This window comes from Nelusetta ayraudi, unplaced genomic scaffold, assembly GCF_046127955.1.
Source record: "Nelusetta ayraudi isolate G7.1 ecotype Tasmania unplaced genomic scaffold, CSIRO-AGI_Nayr_v1 ptg000011l, whole genome shotgun sequence".
NCBI classification, from domain to species: Eukaryota; Metazoa; Chordata; class Actinopteri; order Tetraodontiformes; family Monacanthidae; genus Nelusetta; species Nelusetta ayraudi.
In genome coordinates, this window is record NW_027466061.1 from 924,874 (window position 1) to 944,857 (window position 19,984).

At 40.8% G+C, this 19,984-nt stretch overlaps 3 protein-coding genes across 4 annotated transcripts; 2 read left to right on the forward strand and 1 right to left on the reverse strand.

The window, feature by feature from the left end:
- The first annotated feature begins 30 nt into the window (after positions 1 to 30).
- On the forward strand, positions 31 to 1,851 carry atg101 (autophagy related 101). The gene is made up of 2 exons (XM_076019892.1): positions 31 to 640; positions 732 to 1,851. Exons 1-2 carry the CDS (start codon positions 389 to 391, stop codon positions 1,134 to 1,136), a joined length of 657 nt encoding a protein of 218 aa, XP_075876007.1. The 5' UTR covers positions 31 to 388; the 3' UTR covers positions 1,137 to 1,851.
- zbtb21 (zinc finger and BTB domain containing 21) lies at positions 1,630 to 14,405 on the reverse strand. Of its 2 annotated transcripts, XM_076019886.1 has the most exons (3): positions 14,279 to 14,389; positions 10,787 to 11,016; positions 1,630 to 7,275 (listed from the first exon to the last, which is right to left on the reverse strand). In XM_076019886.1, the coding sequence occupies exon 3, from the start codon at positions 7,271 to 7,273 to the stop codon at positions 4,247 to 4,249; it is 3,027 nt and encodes a 1,008-aa protein (XP_075876001.1). In that variant the 5' UTR covers positions 7,274 to 7,275; positions 10,787 to 11,016; positions 14,279 to 14,389; the 3' UTR covers positions 1,630 to 4,246. The 2 variants fall into 2 exon arrangements, with proteins under 2 accessions (XP_075876001.1, XP_075876003.1); XM_076019888.1 differs by lacking the exon at positions 10,787 to 11,016 and having other exon boundaries at positions 14,279 to 14,405.
- On the forward strand, positions 13,124 to 19,781 carry umodl1 (uromodulin-like 1). Its single transcript, XM_076019782.1, has 11 exons — positions 13,124 to 13,316; positions 13,987 to 14,114; positions 14,240 to 14,420; positions 14,889 to 15,029; positions 15,821 to 15,979; positions 16,081 to 16,952; positions 17,038 to 17,198; positions 17,849 to 18,085; positions 18,390 to 18,546; positions 18,637 to 18,724; positions 19,024 to 19,781. Exons 1-11 carry the CDS (start codon positions 13,124 to 13,126, stop codon positions 19,209 to 19,211), a joined length of 2,505 nt encoding a protein of 834 aa, XP_075875897.1. The 3' UTR covers positions 19,212 to 19,781.
- The last annotated feature ends 203 nt before the right edge of the window (positions 19,782 to 19,984 follow it).

Below are 19,984 nucleotides of genomic sequence, written 5' to 3' on the forward strand. Positions count from 1 at the left end.
AAAAAAGATAAAGTAATATACATAGATTGTATATGTTAAAATCCTAGAAAAATGGAAAAGTTGTTTACTGGCCCCAATGGCTTTCCGTAGATCGTCACTCCATGTTTTCCTGTCCCATTTCAAGACCCATAGCAACAGAGCTAGCCATTTTGAAAATGACCGTGCACTCGAGCTGTTCTAGTGGAACGTAGTCTTGGTTTCCCCAAAAAGTATTATAGCGTGTTAACGCAACGCGTTGGAGTGGGACATACTTTTCATTCGTCAACGTAATCAAAGTGCTCGTTCGTCACATGACGTGACCCAGCCGTCCTAGCCGTGATAAGGTACAGGCTTCGTCGCTTGCTAAAAAAACAAAACAAAAACAAAAACAAAGCAACACCGTCACGACATGAATTGCCGCTCGGAAGTTCTTGAAGTAACTGTGGAGGCGAGGCAAGTGGAGGAAGCCATGCTGGCTCTACTACACACCATCCTGCTTCACCGCAGCACCGGGAAATTTCACTACAAAAAGGAGGGCACGTACTCCATTGGCACCGTTGGAACGCTGGACATCGACTGTGACTTCATCGATTTCACCTTTGTTAGAGTGTCGTCCGAGGAGCTGGACCGAGTTATCAGGAGAGCCGTCGCAGAATTTAAGGTAGAAACGGTTTAATATTGTCGACTGAACCCAAATAGACATAGATAACAATTGTTGATCGTCTCGTTTTTTTTAAATTTTTTTATTTCAGAATGCTTTGGGCAACTCTGGCAGCGACGGCATGGGCCAGATCTCCTTGGAATTTTACCAGAAGAAGAAGTCCCGTTGGCCTTTCTCAGACGAGTGCATTCCCTGGGAAGTTTGGAGCATCAAAGTTAATGTGGTCAACCTGGCCAATGAGCAGGAGAGACAGATCTGTAGGGAGAAAGTCGGGGAGAAGCTGGGCGATAAGGTGATAAACGTTGTGGAGGTGATAAACCGCCACGAATACCTCCCAAAGATGCCCACACAGTCCGAGGTGGACAACGTTTTCGACACCAGTCTCAAAGATGTCCAGCCGTACCTTTACAAAATCACATTCCAGATCACTGACACTCTGGGCACCTCCGTCAGTACAACAATGAGAAGATTGATCAAGGACACCTTGGCTCTGTGAGGGCATGTCAAGACGGAAACTGAAATATCAGTCTTAATATCCATATTTCGTCTACCCATGTGCCTGGAAAAGATATTTGTTCCTTTTTGGTATGATTTGCAAGCTTCTATGAGGTATTTATTTATCTCTAATTTTGGTACAATATTCCCTAAATATCACTTGTGATCATGTCTTGAATTTTGATTCTTTTTTCCAAGTTGTTTCTTGGTCACTGTCTTGATTTGTTTTGAAATTCCTGTACGCAATATTGCATGTTTGTATAAAGGGTCGACCTTGTTAGAGTCTGTGGGTTTTAGTAATTGCAATATATTGTTCATTGTAACTAAAACAAATGCCACTGTCATAGAATGAGAGCTACTATGTACAATAACAATGTGACATAACAGTGGAAATAGTAAAGGCTCAACCTGAGTGACAATGCAAACTCTTCACACATTTTTGGTGGAAACGTGACTACTAAAATGGGCAGAACAGGGCTCCAGTTGTTTTTCCCTTTCTTTTTTTCTACCTACAGCATGAAAAGTACCCCTTTCAGTGACTTTGTCCATTTTCACATGCTTTAAGGACTTACAGGGTAGATTAAGCAAACCCATACTGCTAATAAGAGGCAAATGTTTGTTGACATTTAGCCTTTAATCAGTTTGTTAGGGAAAATGTAATGAAAACAGTGAAGTGTACACCAGTTTAACTGAAAATTAAACATTTGTCGGGGGAAGCGTATTGTGTTTACCTTACTGTTACGCCCTCATGGAGGGCCAAGTTACATACAACTGGTTTTTATATGTATTCCACTGTTACTCTTTATTATTGAAATGAAGCACAAAAACTGTATAAAAACTTTTATCACAATACAGCTCAAGTCTCCAAAAGCAACGATAACGTAATAAGTGTTAATACAAATTTTCATCAATTATTGCAGTGAGAGCACAGTATTACTAGAAAGATATAACTTTTACTAACAAAATTTGTACAAAAGTCAAAAGGTACAAACACTTCCATATACACAATTCTGAAAACTTCTAAAGCTTTTATGACAAGAAATTAAGAGCACTATTTTCAAAACAGGCTTTCCACAACCGTCACACCACAGGCATTGTTATCTGATGAAAAACAAGTAACCCCAATGTGCATAGAGCACCCCTTTGAAAGCTGCGTTGCAGTCATAACTTGTGGCAGAATGTCTAATCTATTTTGCCAAAGCAGAAGTAAACCTTTTTAAACTTGCAAAATAATATCCATGTGAAATAACAGACGTACAATCCAAATAATAAATATTAAATCTCTAGGAATCAAGGAAATTTATATCATTCAATTAATTGATGCGAGTTTACATAACTTATACTTTTTGATTTTGCAAGTTTTGCAAGCCTGAGTAATCTGCAACACCATTGTGCTTTTTTTTGTGAAAGAATAACAAGTTGCATAAGGCCATTAAAACATTGTAAAGCTAGGCAAGGAACCAAAATAATAATAGTCAGCAAAAGTATTTACATAACACTGCTGTTACACAGGTATTGTGAATTCAAGTTCTTAAGAAACCAAGACTCGTTTACACAACATGTAAATGTAATATTTAGGTCAATTTTACATTGCCTTTCTATACTGCAATATTCTTTACTCATAAATATTTGAAACAGATTTCAGGTCACTGGTGAAATTAGCTAAATACTTTATCAAGTTCACTATCAAATGAACCCTTCTGTTCCACTTTTAACCAATAAGCTGGTCTGAGATTCTTGTGTGCCATTTTGTTTTTCCTTTAGCAACACATTTCTCCACATAATCAACAAGCAACACTTTTAAATTTGATGAGCTCACTATCTCAGTAATATGTAAACGTGTAAGATAAACCCACCAAGCAATGAGGACTACAAATTCAATGTCTTCAAGAAAAAAAAAAAAGCCATGTAGAAATGCTGGAGAGTTCAACTGTGTCCAGTGTTGCGGATGTGTTTGATCCACAGCGTATAGCAACTCAATTATGCAAAAAGAAAAATGGAAAATGGCGAGAACAAGACAAAAAACAAAACATTGGGCCTATTTTAAACGTGCATAAAACCACAGCCGTTAAAGGTTTAATTAAAATATTCTGACCTCCAATCACAGAATCAATCTGTTTAACAAATTGCACATAAAATATATTCACTGGGTCACCAAACTAAGATATATCACTTTCATCAAGAAATAGGCCTCTTGCATTTTAATCCGACTGAGCTTCTGAAGGTATAAAGCACTTTTTCTCACAGTGAGCCATCAAATCTACGGCCTCACCCGTTTACCACAAACTGCTGCAAGTGCCACATGACAATAAAAGGTGAAATGTTAACATGTCATTATTTTTCATGTGACACAAACCTCATGTGCCTTTGGGCTTCAGGAGCCCGAAGTCCCCCGCATGTCATAGCGCACTTCTCATCAAGAACTAGAACAACTAACAACCTGAACCTGACGTACAACTGAAAATGTCAAACCTCATTCAAGAGTTGTAACAATTACATTTTTAAACACATCCAGCCAGCATATAGGACTGCAAATGAATGTAATGTGTAACGTTTGAAATGAAACAGGAAAACAACTTGAGGGATTAAACCTTGAAGAACATTGATTTGATTCTGCAAGTATTTTTCATGTGACACTACTTTGAAATTTTTAGTATTTGGATACTGTGGTTCGTGAATTTGCTTAATTCAGAAAAAAAACTGTTTAAAGTACAGAAAAGGCTTAAGGTTTTTTTTTTTATATTTAACAAATGAAATTTCAAACGTATTCTGATTTTGTTGTGTCTTCAGAGCCAAAACTTGCAATGGGGTGCAACTCAGTACTTGTCTTCCCAACAAAGATAACTGGAAAGGGATAAGGGCGAAAAAATAAATCTCATATCTTATTTTTACAGGAAAAAAATATACAATTTATAATAATCTGTGTCATGTCTAACAGAGAATTCTAGCACTTGATTGCACATTCATGTTCAACGCTTTTGAAACCACCATCTTTAATACAGGACACAGGCAAATGAATAAGCTACACATTCAAAGTCTTCTATTTGTAGGTAGGCATGTTTTAAAGTCTCTTTCCTAAAGAGAAATTGACCAGTACTACATGCCAATTGTTTATGTGTGACTATGACTCTGCTCATGGCTCCACAGACTGAAGGCTGTTTTGAAGGTCCTGTGGCAGAGTTTACACATGTACTGCCTCTTGAATGTTAGCACAGAGAGAGATGGCGCGTGGTAAAAGAGCGTATCTGATTCCTGAGGGCCACCTTGATTCTCTACGCTATTTGATCGCAGCAGTGGGCTGTGGCTGCCAGGCTGTCGTTCCAGTTCAGGCTGCTTTGTCATGCTAACTGATGAACTGCAAGGCTCTGGGCTGCTTCGATCTTCAGGTACTGCGGCAGCAGCCGGCGGTGCTTGGGTGGATTTGAGCGTGGACGACTGTGAGGTGGATTGCTGCAGTGTTGGCAGGGTCAAAGGAGGGGAGGGGGACTGGGGTGGGAACTGCCGGTCAATGTCTTTGACTCCGGGTTCCATCGCTGATGACATGTGTGACTGGAAGTGGCTCCAGAGGCGAAAGTTGGTCCTAAAGGCTTTGTTGCAGATGTGGCAGATGAATGGTTTGATGTGGCAAAGGAGCTCCTGGTGTCGCTCCAAGTCTTTGCGGCAACCGAAAAGATTGCCGCACTTCTCGCATGGCCACACACCTGGCTCCTCGGGCCCAGGCTTTGCTGTGTCAGAATGTTCCCCCTGGCTCACAGCCTCCTCGAATGGCTCCTCCTTCACGACCAGTTTGCTGTAGTGGCCCACACTCAAGTCCTCAGGCACATAGGATGATGAGTCCTCTGAGTCGTACATGGGAGGTACTGAAGAGTCACTGTAGCTGATGGTCTCTCTTGAGCGCTCAGTTTCGAGGTGTGTGTCACTGTAACGGTCCTCTCTGAGCTCTTCAACTTTCTCGTCGTCGTCGTCCTCCTGCTGCTTCAACTGAAGCTGGTCTTTAACAGTCATGATGTTTTGATTGTGAACCTCCACCTGATGTCGCCATATGCTGAAGGAGGACTTGAAGGATCGCATGCACTCCAGGCACGTTAGTTTCTTGTACTTACAATGTGCTTCATGGTCCTTCTTTATGGCTGGATTTGAAAAGCAAAGGCCACAGTAGGGACAGACCGTGGCATGTCGACAGCCCCTCTCATGGTCACCCAGTTCGAAGAGAGACGACAGCTTCATGTTACAAAGTCGACAGGAAAATGTACTGACAGGCGTCTCCTCTTTTTGAATCACCCCATCTTGTTCCTTCCTGTCACTTTCAATATCCTGATCAGCTTTTTCAGCAGGATGTGTCCGTAGATGCTGCCTGTATTGAGACTGGAACACAAAAACCTTTCCACAATAAGGGCATATAAAACTGGGCTTCAATCTTTTTTTGTTGAGCACAGGAGATTGCAAACTGTGCTTATTCCTCTTCAACTTCCAAAGCAAGGCTTTCTTTATCTCCCGCTCGCGCACTATGTCAATTAACTTCTTTTGAAATTTGTCATCTAGCACTGAAGAGCTGGAAGAGGATGCTGGGTTTTGAACAACGCCATGCTGAGTTTGGCAGTGAGTCCACACTTTGAAGTTTGTATGGAAACGTTTGTGGCAAATGTCGCAAGCATACGGTTTTTCAGGATTGTGATACATGTTCACATGACGGTGCAGCCCAGCACTGGACCTAAACATTTTCAAACAATTCCAACATTTAAACATCTTGCTTTGAGGGGATTCCACAATGTCCCGATTCAGATCCCCACTAGTGCTTCGCGATACTGCGTTTTTTCCCCCATCAAATGGGAGGGAATGTTGTTCTTTAAATATTTTACTCTTCTTAAACGGGTATCTTCTGTTGTCTGGCCTTTCCCTTCTTTTCCCAAAATAATTCAAGTCTGGCCTAGAGCCTTGGTCACAATTTGTCTGCAAGTCTTTAAGACTGACCGGCAAAGAATCGCCAACCGTGATTCGAATAATGTCCATGGGGTCAGCGAGAGGACTACTGGGTTCACCCTTCACGCTTACATCTCTTTCTACCCTGGTTTCTTCATCATACTTTGCCAAGTACTCTGAGCGAATAACAAGGGGAGATGTTCTCTTTGAATTGCAATTCTGAGCCGAAGCCTCCGGGCCAGATGCTTTGGATGCTGTTTTGACAACAGACTGTTCGTGATTCTGTAGCTCCTTGAGCTCAAGCGTTGGAGAGAAGACTGGAACTGGGCTATCCATAGATAACGATCTCCGGAGAAGGCTTTTTATGAGTGGCCCACTCCTGTCAATAGTCTTGCTTGGCACACTGACTTGACCCATTTCAGTGTGATAGTAGGGCACCTGCTCTTCATTTTCATCTTTAGTGTCTAGACCGGTTCCAGACTGCAACCTGTTGTGCTGCACTTCAGCATCACTGAAAGATACCGAGGATGTCAGCTGGGGTCTGACAGATGTGATGCTTGATAGATTTCCCTTCAAAACAGTGGCATAAGGGAAGGTGGACTTCTTTTCTGCAGTTGCACTCGGTACAGAAGGTTTCCTGCTGATAGACTCAGAATTTTTGGATGATTCATACAAGTTGTTTGCTGAAGGGGGATGAGCCAATGGTATTTCCGGTTTTCTCTGGTAATTGGAGCAAGAAGGGTGGGTTGTATCATTATTTACACGATACATAATGACGCTCCTCGTCTGGACATCATTCTCATCTCCGTCCGAGAATAAAAGCCTTTTCCTCGACACACAGTAGGATGCATGTGCCCGTGTTGATGCAATGTTAGTGAGGAAAGGAATCCCAAGGCTGTAGCCCAGTTCTTGAATGGCAGCCAGGCTGCCTTTGTCCACAAACAGTGAAGAGGAGTATATGTAATTTAGGACTATTTCAAAGGCATCAGGCTCACAGAAGTCCAGGTTTACAACTTTCAGTGTCTCTGCATCCATCCTTGTGAACAAGCTCTGGAAATACTCACTGCTTGCAGCCAAGACACTCTTATGGGCTTGGTACCTCTGGTCCGCCACAACCAGGACAACATCACACATCTGTCCTCGCAGACGTTGCTCATTCAGAGTGCCAAGCATTGACAGGGCATGCAAAGGGTTGCTGTAATGCACTAGATTCTCCATAGCTGAAAAACAAAAACATTACAATTAACTACAATAATGCCAATCATACAGGTGAGCAACAAAAGCACATAAAAAGATTTTTAAAATGTTGGTGCTAACACCAAAGGAGTTAAATTCACTGACATGGTAAATTGGAGTCAATTATTAGTTTTTAAATCACAGCTTAAGTTACACAAAACACTTAAAGACTCTAAACAGCAACTAAACATCAATACAAATGGCTGAATCAATGAGGGGTGCAGCAGGAAAGAAACGGTCAATGGTTTCTAATGTGTTATTGCCATGTGTCACCACAAGTATGCTACCGGCTCTCTTAAAAAGTGAATTGGTATTGTTGGCATGTAGAATCACCACTAAGACAAAAGTCTTGAACCCCTTTGTAACGACATGAGCACCATTTATTTTCAATCATTGCTTCCTGATACAAACCACCCTCCTTGCTCTAATTACCTGCACAGGGGTTGCAGTGTAGGGGTTGGTATGGTATAGCTCATACGAACCACAAGCAACATTTTCAATGGTTCTAAAACACCTCAACAGTCTAGTGATGGTAAATGGACTACACTTGCATAGTGCTTTCTAGAACCTCCATGGTACCACAAAGTGCTTTTCAACACATACACATATATACATGTATAAATGAATATGCTTAGGAATGACATGCAACAGGGTGGCCATTGCTTGGATTGCAGGGTGAGATTATGTGAGCCATGTACTTGCCAAACATAGTCTTGATTTGGACTTTGATAACTTCCTGGGGACGCTGGATATCACTGAACATGCTACAGCCATTCCGCAGACATAAAGCGTTTGACTGTGCCCAAATCACATGTCACAAGGACAGCAGCTGAAGAAGCTCAGGGGAGTAAAAGTGTGCTCTGTACAAGGTAAGGCTCTAGCGGTAAAGTTCCAGAACAACACTTTGGTCTGGAACGGTTCTGCCACTACCTCCTAGCACAGTATTTCCTGCCTTGTGCATTATTTGCATAAAAGGTGGAGGTAATGCCACTGTCAAGCAGAAACGTTATCAATAGGCAGACAAAACACATTTACTTACACTTTTTGTATAAAGGTCAGTTGCAGAAATCTGGCAATGTAGTACCACAAGTCCTGCTACAAACAGTATACCAGGTTCTTGACCAAGGCGACTGTAGTATTGGGACCCGCATAGCATTGTCAATTTACTGACATTGCCCATTTAGAAAGTACAGCACTATACAACAATACAGAATTGTATATTGTATGCCATTAGTTCAGGGGTGGACAAACCTTTTAGGCATATGGGCCAAAATCACGTGTTTGTCTGCACATCTAACTGTTCTTATGGAAATGAAGCAACCTTCCACATTGGTTCTTCTGTGAAACAATCAAGTAAGGCTAATTGTCAACCAACCTGTTACTGATATGGCACGTGATCACGAGGAATGTACCAACAGGGTGTTTTTGCATGCACAAGACCATCAAATTGTGCTCATAAATAGCCCTGACGCCGATGTGGTGATGATTACCTCAAGTCTGCAAAGGGATTCACAATTTGATTTGTATTTATACAAGTTCAATTATTTGGAAGAGTAAATGATGCACCATATCATGTGTGAGGTGATGGTGAGAAAGAGGGAGTGGGAGTTTGCATGTTCTCCCTGTGTCTGCCTGCATGGGTTCTCTCCGGGTTCTCCGGCTTCCTCTCGCAGTCCAAAAAACATGCATGTGAGGTGAATTGGAAACTCTAAATTGTCCGTAGGTGTGCATGTGAGTGTGAATGGTTGTTTGTCTCTATGTGGCCCTGCGATGAACTGGCGACTTGTCCAGGGTGTCACCCTGCCTTCACCCTATGACAGCTGGGATAGGCTCCAGCAGACCCCATGACCCTGAGCTCAGGAATATGGGAGTATTGAAAATGGATGGATGGATGGAAGGGAGTGGGAGGTTACATCTGTACATATCTGCTAGGTTTGTGTATTAACTATTTACTTTAAATATAATCTTGTTATTATACTATTATACTACTACCAGTATACTATTTTGTAATAAAATAACTCTATAACAATGAAGTTATTCTGCAACTTTATGGATTCTGTATGTATTTGACAAACGCATTTCTTTGCCACATTCAAACACTTCATCTGTGAAATGCCTGGTGCATGCTCCTCAGGAACATTATCAAAGTCAAAGTCAATGCAGTTTATGTTTGTATGTTTAAGGAAGTACATGACTCACCCTGCCATCCAACACACTGTATATCCCGTTAAGCTATTTCTGTACATCTTCCATTGTTTTGGGGTAAAATACTGTGCTGCTTGAACAGTCTGCTGCCTGTGTTTAAATGAGCAGTATTGAGCAACTTTTGAAGCTACACTTTAGTATCGGTTTCACAAAGCTACTGAGCCATGAGCATCAAATTATCACCAGTATCAGGACTCTGAAGTGATTATGCAAATAACTGTGTCCATTTTGAAGAGGAAAAAAAAACAGACTTGGAAGACATTGCCTCCCAAGAGGAGTTAGATGACAGTCATCAGCTACTGGGCTAATATAATATGGCATATATGGCTGGTTTTAGAGAATCTGTTGAATTGTTTGGTTGCCTCTACCACAATCACAAAATTATTTTAAACAAAAAAAAAAATCTCATTAGAAAGTCTTGCCTTGAGTTACTTTTCCAAAATCAAACAAAACATTTTTTTTTTTTAAAGTTCCTGCGGATTTCCTCTTAAAATTGTGTTATGGTTTTTCCAGATTGTTTTAATGCAATATTTACTATTAGTAATTCACAGTCACAACAGACGTCGCTCTTCAGGGCGTTTAATTTGAAAACGAAAATGACCGGAAAACAAATGGTTAACAAAACGGCCGCTTGATATAATATGCTCCTTGGAAGTCGCTTCATTCATTCAATAAAAAACACCCGAGCAAGGGCTGGAAGACCTCCTCGTCGGGTTGGAGGAATTTCCCCTGAGGTTTTTACAGCATCGGGTCATGCGTGAGACGTGGCTGAGTCCGTCATGACAGTTCACATAATGTGCTTTTATAAATAGCTGTGCGTATTTTTTCTATGTGACATAAGCAAACCGTTGCAACGGCCACCTATGCGTCAGAATACAGCGGTTTATAATTAACTGAAAAGTAAAAAGTTGCGCGTTGTTGTAATTGGACTTAGCTATGCTAATCCGGAATGAAAACAGTATGCGGACGGGAAAGCGGATATGTAGCCTAGTGAACTGGAGCCGTTATAATTGATAGAATGTGCTGTTTTTTTTTTTGTTTTTTTTTTTTAGGTGTGTAAACGTTCCAATGTGGCCTGTGCCGGCGCGGTTGTTAGCTTTAAATAAAACACAGCCTTGGGCTGCTCGTGCTTGATGGCAGCACAGTATCACCCCTTAAGAGTTACGTCAGGCAGGAAAGGGTGGAAAAAGCTGCTCTTTCCTCGCACTTGGCCAAGTGTCTTCTGCTCCCGGCGTCGAGACGATTTAAGGCTAGCGAGGAAATGTTTTTCGCAGCGCGTGCGACACTTACCATCTCGTTTTTTTTGGTCTTCGCAGCTCTTTCTCACCACACGGCCGCGACTTTTCGCGCGTGTTGTAAAGGGTTTCTCGCGCTGGTCGTGATTCCATCCATCTTGAATTTGACGTCATCCCACAGTAGGGATGAGGTCATCGCAAAGAACGCTCGTCACGTGCGCCGCGCTCTCATAGGCTGGTGGAGGAGCGGAGGAGGCGTGGCATACGGCGCATCCGACACGGTGGCTAATTTAAAGAGATACGTCATGTTTTTATTATTATTATTATTATTATTTATTATTATTTTTGCTTTGTTTAGTTTTTCCGTGGAACGTGTCTTTTGAAAACAACAACAGTGTTTTTCCTCGTTCAGGAGGAACGCAGACGCGTGAAATGGCTGGGAAATTCTCACAACCCACGCCCCAAAGAAACCACCCGACACGGGCTGTTAAAAATGGCAACACAGCAGCCAGCGCCATGGTTACCAGTGTAGACATCAAGTCATCAGGGACTTCACCTCCTCCCATACCTCAGCTCTGTCACTGACTCGGTAAACATGTTTACTGTCTCCACCTGAGATGAAGAGGAAAACGTCATCAAATAAAGATGACCTGATTCGATTATTTGAGCACCTTATGCAATATCCAATCAGGGTGAGATATTTTTCTGAGGTTGTACTGAACGATTGATTAGATAAGATTCGATTAGATTCAACTTTATTGTCATTGCACATGTCACAAACACACTGCAACGAAATGCAGTTAGCATCCAACTAAATACAATACTATATGTGTGTGTGTGTGTGTGTGTGTGTGTGTGTGTGTGTGTGTGTGTGTGTGTATATATATATACATATACATATACATATATATATATATATATATATATATATATATATATATATATGTATATATATATATATATTTATATATACATATATATGTATATACATATATATATATATATATATATATATATATATATATATATATGTATATATATATATATATATGTATATATATATATATATATATATATATATATATATATATATATATATATATATATATATATATATATATATATATTATATATATATATATATATATATATATATATATAGTACAAATGTACAATGGAACTGTTCCTATAAAGTGCAGGTATGAAGTCATGAAAAATTAGTAGTATATATCGGAATAAGTATGCACAGAATATAACAGGTTGAAAATATACAGATCGGATTTGTCTGAATTTAGTAATATACAGTGATTTTGATGTTTGCAGTATGTACATGAGTGCAGGGAGGTTATTGTCAGTGATGCAAGGAAGTAGTGGGTAATAAGTCCAGTAAAATTACAGTATATACAGTAGCGCAACTAATGATGTGATGTGCCTGTTATTCAACCATTCACCACGTTTCATTCACCACATTGTACTAATCTATGTAAGTATAACAATAGTTTTTCTGGAATCACATTTCTAACACACAGACCCAGATTCGTGAAACACTCCCAGCCTGCCGACTGCTCTGATTATGAGTTCCCTCTGGGACTGTTGCTGCAGCGAGGGGAGGACTAAGTCAGAGTCACGGCGGATTTACTCTTTTAGAACACCCCCAACAATAATTGAACATCATCTCAAGGATAAAACATCAACTGTAATATGGTTGGTAAATGTTTGGTCGGAATCTTGATCCCTGGAAAATGAGCCGGATGCTCCTTATCCAGGTTGCTGCGGCCGTGCTGGTCCTCAGTGAAAGGCAAGACATTCTGCATGAAGGTAAGCCTGTATGCAGTTTATACCTTAACGTATCGACAGTGTTAAGTCGATACGTCAGCTTCTACTATTTCAATTTTTAAGATTTGCTATGCATTCAGTTGTACAGTCTGGGGATGATGCTGTCATACAGTCAGATAAATCAATATCAAAATATTATTTTATACTAGTAAGTAGCCTGTCAGCATACGACTACTGTCTCTCTTATATTAATGAAGGGAGGACTGTGAATTTCCTGACACTGCATCAGGTTCCATATACTGTGACACAGCCTTGTGTTGGGGCGGCTGTTCTGCAAGTCCTATAGAGTCACACTGTATGCAACAGGTGACCAGGTGCTGCTATAATACGTACAAGTTGGTCGTTACAGTGCCCTGGGTGCGTCTACTGCACAGCATTCATCTGTCAGAAAGATTAAAAATGAGAGTGTTCTGTTAGTTATTGCTTGTTTAGTTGTTGTTTCTGTTAGTAAATATAAAATCAGATGATGTGTCTTTAGACAGACCGCTAACAAACTTTAATAGATTTTCAAAGAGATGAAACTGCTTATCTACATATACCATCTGCTAATACTAATATGTTGCTTTTAATGTGCTTTTTTTCTTTGACTGAAGCTGTGGACAGTAGTGAGCAGTTCATTGCCAAGCCGGGGACGTGCCCGACAATTGGTAAACTGTATCCTGGTTTAGAGAACTGTGAATGGGACCTAGACTGTCCAGGCTGGCAAAAATGCTGCCAAAGATCACATCAGTCTGTCTGCAGTCACGCAAGTTAGTGGACATCTTCTCTGACATTTGTAATAAATTGGAGACTTAGTTGGGTTTAATTTAAAAATTGTATTTTCTTGAAACACATTTGGGCTGTAGCCAGTTAAGTAGAGTTGAAAACATTTGTTTGTTTGTTTAGAAACATTGGTTTCTTCAGGTAATGTCAGTTTTTTTTCTGGCCAACTGTGAACTCCATAAGAATATCTTACCACGTGGGTGAAGTTTAACACAGTGCCAGTCAGCCACGAACAAATACTTGAGCACAAATATAAGACTCCAATAATTCATGCTCTTTTGTCAATCCATCCGGCCTAGTCATAGCAAACCCATTTTAAACCTTTTTTTTTAAAACTAACAAAACCAAACCAAACCAAACCAAACAAACTACTAAGCACTTATTCTTTTTACATTTTTTTTTTTTTTTGCACATCAGAGAGTGAATATACTGATTTGTTTATTGTTTTGAAGCAGATTCTGGCTCGTTCTTTTTTTGTCCCAACTCTGTGAAGGCCAAGGTCTTTTCACTCTTTTCTGATTGCCTACTATAATAGTAGCAAATACTATAAATGTGAGAACATATGCCTCCTAAAAGTAGTCATAAGATCCCTTTCCACATTCCATAACTATGACATAATGTTCTAACTGATTTTTAAACTGTCCACTTGCATTTCAGGCTCAGCCAGATTCACTCAGAATAGAGGATACAGATTTAATGTAACAATGACAATGAGGATGGATTTTACGCAACTGATGTCAAATGACAAAAGTCTTGTGAATCATACAAAATTACTTCAAACAATGGTAATATCAGTGATTCCATTAGGACAAGACCAATGGTCTCTTCTTACATTTATTCTATCTGTTCTCTTTGCCACATAGAAAGATTCATGCTCATCAAAGTTTTTGTCTTGGGATTTTTCCAATAGGTGACTGGAGCTTTGCATTTTGACGTCTCAGTGTATTACCTCAACTCTTGGCCTGTGTATCCATATGGAACTGCCACCTCTGTGCTGATTGACAGTAATTCTCCTCTGTCAATGTACAACGTCACAGCAAAGCTGCATCTTCTCCTCAAATGCGTACAGGTCTCGTTCCTACGAGTGGAAGGTGAGGAAAATGTGCTTTTGTGTGATTTTTTGACAATGATTCATCTTGCACAGAACACAGTGTACAGGAAAAAATGACTCAGACGCACCGTTTTCCTTCTCCCACGACTTTTGTTTGAGTGACAGTCATCTGAGGGATGTTTCCTGCAAACATGGAAAATAACAGACACACACACTCACGCGCGCACACACACACACACACACAACACACACACATGATGATGTGATGAGGATTATTTTTCACTTAAGAATTAGATTGTTTTTGGCCACATGCAACTTGCTTACACTAAATAATAAATAAATAAATGTGTAACAATGTCTGAATGAAGTCTATTTGTATTTTAGAATAAACTTGAATAAATTGTACAAATGCTCTTTCATGTTAAAAAAAAAATATTCTCAAACTTAAAAATTCTTCACCTTTTCTATCCTATCCTTCAATTCTTCTCACACGTCTCGCTTATGTCAGATGTCGATGAGTGTCAAGAGTCTGTACTCCACCAGTGTTCTTCTCAGGCTCGTTGTAACAACACAGTGGGCTCATACCACTGCACCTGCCATCAAGGATATACTGATGTTGACCCCAGCAACCCTGGAACAAATTGTGCAGGTTAGTGTGTGTGCGTGGGTGGGTTATGTAAATACTTTGTCCTTTTCAATCTTTTTTTATTTGTGTTGTCAAAAAATAATGAATCAGAGCAAATTGAAAAAGAAACTATGTTCCAGCTCATCTCTGGAACACCTTTGAAGCCAAAGCAAAGCCCTGCTGCAAACACAACAGAGCATCAGTGCAACAGCATCAGGACTCCCTTTAACCCCAATCAATAAGCATCGCTACAGCTCCAATGAACACAGCCTCTATTACATAGAGTTCATTACATGCACAACAAGTACAAGTTCCTCACCATGTTTCAGATTGAGCTCTACTGTTGAGTCACCTACGAATCATTGTGAATGTGCATTTAAGGCCTGATTTACAGATGTTATAAGACACACAAAAAGTACAATATTGCACAACTAATGACAAAGCTGATGTGCTAATCGGGTGCAATGACGGTTGCGTCTGCCAAACAGGCAAAATAGTGAGCGCCGTTCAGTCAGCGTGTTTGGCTTCATGTAGATGCAGGCATTTCTGACAGAACGGACAAAATACTGAAACTTTAGTGTGCACACAATGCGATTTATCAAAGGAGAAACTGATTGCCAGTGCAATTTTAGTGTGTTATTTAGCACCTTTGAGAGGCAGATATCAACTTCAGCTAAACACCCGATGCTGACTGGGTTGCAGACACAAGCAATCTGAGTCAAAGCCACTTGCCATGGCGATCACTCACCGTCTCACTCGTCGTCGTCATTTGTTCTTCAGCTTCACTTGTTAAAACAGATTTTTGCTTTCTGCAGATTTTAATGGATGTGCCACTGGTGAAAATGATTGCTCTCCATGGGCAACATGTTCAAACACCTTTGCCTCCTACACTTGTGCCTGTCTGGAAGGATTTGTGGACAACAACCCAGAGAGGCCTGGACGAGTCTGCCGAAGGAGGGACCTGACATTTGAGAGTAAAAATATATAACTGCACAATGTGTAGCTAGCTTTTACTTTGTGATGCACAATACAGAGACAATATTCCGTTTGTAGCTAAACTATTTTGTATTTGTAGCAATCCATACCTTGGAGTCAACGAGAGACACATTTGGCACTACCTCTTCTCGACCAGCATCGCCAAGCCAAGGCATTACACTGCCAAGGAAAATGGTTACTGAAGCTGAAGCCTCATCTACCCCACTCGTTACATTCGTACCCTTTGTCACACCAGCAGATCAATTTAATGCTCAAGCTACCACCCCTTCAAGTTCTGTAACAATCACACAGTCAACACCCCAAACCCTCTCATCTTCACACATTACCCTTTTAACAAGCATTACACCCACTGCCTTGGAAACCACCACAAAGGCCCTGAAAACGGTCGCCATTCTTTCTGCAAGTAGCACAGCAACCCCAGCAATCACTCCAAATACTCCGACACCAGCCATTTCCGCTTCACAAATTACCAGCACTGTTCTGAAAACTACCACAAATACCACAACTTCAGACACTGATGTTTCTCCCAGCAGCATCCCGGCAGTTACAGTTAGAACTATTGACTCACCACCTGCCACTGCCATTGCAACGGATACCAAAAGTTCCCATGTAACCACCACCGCTGACTCAACAACCACCACGACTGCTGTCGGAAGCAGCAACACTGACCTTGTAACCGCTGGTGCTGTCCCAATAAATACTATTTCAGTTTTTACCACCAATACTACTGCCCTGAGAGCTGCAACCAAAGCCTCTGTGCTGGGCGGAATCTCTGTTCAATGCAGGGTTGCTGCCATCACTGTCACAATTTCCCAGAATTTTCTTGTGGAAACCAAAATCCAAGAAAGCGCCCTTTATCTAGGCTTCCGAGAGTGTGGCGTTGATGGAGGGAACGCAACTCATGTCCAGCTGACAGTGGCCTGGAATGAATGTTCCACAAGGCTTGTGCATGTAAGCGTTTCTTATACACTGTATACATTTGTTGTTACATTTGATGAGCTGACTCATTGTCCTTTGTTTGTGATATGTATTTCAGAATGAAACTCACTACACAGCATCTGTAACTCTGTTCAGCACAATGGATCAGTACATTTCACCTGGTGGAACAGCAGAGACGCCCAGAATACGTTTAGAGCTTCCAATATCGTGTGGTTACATGAAGAACATGGTTATCTCTGCTGACTTCAGTTCCATGGGGTACTCCTCATTTGTATTCATATTTAGCATACCTTGTCTTCTTTTCTGACAGTCCCACATTATTTGACGTCGACAAGCAAAATACACAAAAATGTCCTTCACCACCTTATGGTGCCACCTGGACACATCATCAATGACGCACCCGGGGGTTGACACTTGAAAACTGCGTCAATTCGGTGCAAATTGAGTCTTTCAGGCAGGAGGTCAATTACTGGAAAGCGTCCAGGATCAAGTCAAATTTGGGCAAGATCCACAAAATAATGCAAGCAGATACTTATATTGCACCTGACAGAATTGCAGCCAGGTCACCAGACAAAGGCTGCGAACATGCCACAGGTGTGCCAGGGATAACCAGGGTTACGACTAAACTCGTGAAAATAGTTAAGGATAAAAAACACAGCTACAGCTACACAAATTTACTGGAAATACTGATGGGGATAAGCTTCAGCACCCTGCCACCCTGTCTGTCGAGTGAGCAGTGATAGGAAATGGAGAGATAGTAGATTTTTCTAGTATTGGCACCGCAATCGTACATAAATCCTAAGAAATGTATATCCTACTCAATACTACTAAGAATGTGTACATGTTTATATATATATTTTTGAATTGCTTGTATTCCCTAGATGAAAGTATATGTTTTTGTCATTCAGGTATGACATAATCAAAGAGGTCATCACTGGCTCAGGCTCATTCCCAATGACACTGCAGCTGATGAATGGCACAGCACCGCTTCCTCACAACTCCACCTTGTCTCCCAAAGAGGCTGTAGTGATGGATGTCAGCCTCAACACGTCCTCAGAACAGATTAAAGTAGTTGTCGGCAAATGCTGGGCCACCCCCACCCACAACCCCGAAGACACTTACAGCCACACTTTCTTGGAAAGCAGGTCTGCACCACCTTTTCTATTGCTAACTTTAACTATCCCGCACCTAATTAATTGACTCTGTTTTTGAAACATGACTGATATTTTTTACCAAAATGAAATTGTTTTTCATCACACAATGTTTAAAATGAAAAAGTAGAAAAACATTTCTCCGCACTGCTCGTACGGTGTGTCTCGAGACATGGCAGGTCAATTTGTCTCAAAGTGGTGATTTACTATAAGTACTGTAAACTGATGCCATTCACGAGTTGTTGTGAACACGCTGTTTTGTAATAAATCAGTCACCAAATTGCCATTTATCTTTCAGCTGTCCTACAAACGTATATGCCAAAGCATTGATGAACGGGAACTCTAGCACATCTCGCGTGTCAGTACAGATTTTCTCCATCGTCAACATGAATGTGATCTATCTGCACTGTCAGGTCCACATATGCGTACAGATAGGAGAGGACAGTTGTGTGCCAGTGAGTATAGAAGGCTAAAAAAAAACAAAACTATGCATACACTAAATATATTGATGATGGATAGTTGCTCATCCTTGTTTGTTTCTTCAGGACTGTCTACAAAGGACAAGGAGGGCTTCTCGCAACATAGTTAGAAGTGCTTTTCTTTCTTCTGGGCCACTCCTAAAATCAGATGAAGGCAAGATTTTATTTTATTTTAATATAGTGTGTTTGTTTTGTTTTGTTTTATTTGCTTTTGCTACCCCTCTGAGCAGTCAAAATAGATATTTCACGATCACTGACCTGGACAGCCTATTACGTCTTCAATACCTGTTAAAAAGCAATGTGAAAAACATTTTAAAGCAGCTTCAAACTCTGGGATCATGCAGTGAAAGATTTTCTTGCAGAGACCCATGCATAGGTTGATTCAAGGGTTTTCAATGCTGAGTAATATCAGTTTCCATTAAGCATGTTGTTTTCTTTTTTATTTTCCTGCAGAGTCTTTCGATGAGAAATACACTGATCTTCAAATTGCTGGACTATCCTGTCTTGGAATCAGTGTGACGCTGTGCTTCTTGGTTAGTTTTATATGTCTTTTATACTGTCAGAGAAACCGCATCGGACACTACAACTTTACTATCACACCTAAACAGGACAACCGTACCTTCCTTGTCTTTAATGCATAAAGCTGCTGAGCACCAACAAGTCAGATTTAGGTCATAACAATCATGGTTTTTGCATAGCAGGTACATTTGCCTGAATGCTTTCGGCTTATAAGGCAAAGACTCAAAACCTTTTGAACCTTCTTTATAAATCCAAAAAAGGCATGTGACTTTATTAAGCACGATATCTATTTAAACAAAATGGAACCATATGTCAAGTCCACATATGGAAACTCCACAAAATTGGAAGTTATTCTAGTGAACAACACCAGTTTCTAAAACTGGCAAATAATTTTTCCATCACGCTTGAGCATTGTTTGTGTTGTACCTCAGGGGCCAATGCTCTCCAACTCTGTCTGTGTGCGATGGGGTGGACCCTTCCATTCATTTGTCCTTATTCACATTAGCCTTGCCAATCGTGACATCCACTATCTCTTCATCATCCAGATTGTAAAGCATGAGAGTGTACTCCTCTTCCTCATCGTCTGTAGTACTCTCTGGGCTGCCTTGCCCAGCACGTAGGCGTTCCTTGGTGCCTGCTAAGTACCCCCTCTTCTGGCACTTGTGGCAAACTACAACTATAGATTCAGAACGTGCTGCTCTGTATCTTCGGAAGCTGCTTCCATAGTTGTTCCTACTGCTCCTCCCAGTGTTAGTTTACTCTCCCGGCCCTCACAGGTAACTCTCAGAATATGCTCATCATGTATACCACAGACACTATTCTCTCTCTAACCGTGTCATCTAATATCCTCCCAAATCTGCAATGATTTGGAAGTCTTTTCTACTCTGCCATGAAT

Excerpts from the sequence above, each read along its gene's own strand:
- atg101 (XM_076019892.1), top strand. The coding sequence starts at position 389 with ATGAATTGCCGCTCGGAAGTTCTTGAAGTAACTGTGGAGGCGAGGCAA. Across the intron at positions 641-731 it reads GAGCCGTCGCAGAATTTAAG|AATGCTTTGGGCAACTCTGG; the intron begins GTAGAAACGGTT and ends TTTTTATTTCAG.
- zbtb21 (XM_076019888.1), bottom strand. The coding sequence starts at position 7,273 with ATGGAGAATCTAGTGCATTACAGCAACCCTTTGCATGCCCTGTCAATG.
- umodl1 (XM_076019782.1), top strand. The coding sequence starts at position 13,124 with ATGTTGCTTTTAATGTGCTTTTTTTCTTTGACTGAAGCTGTGGACAGT. Across the intron at positions 15,030-15,820 it reads CCCTGGAACAAATTGTGCAG|ATTTTAATGGATGTGCCACT; the intron begins GTTAGTGTGTGT and ends TGCTTTCTGCAG. Across the intron at positions 15,980-16,080 it reads GAGGGACCTGACATTTGAGA|CAATCCATACCTTGGAGTCA; the intron begins GTAAAAATATAT and ends TTGTATTTGTAG.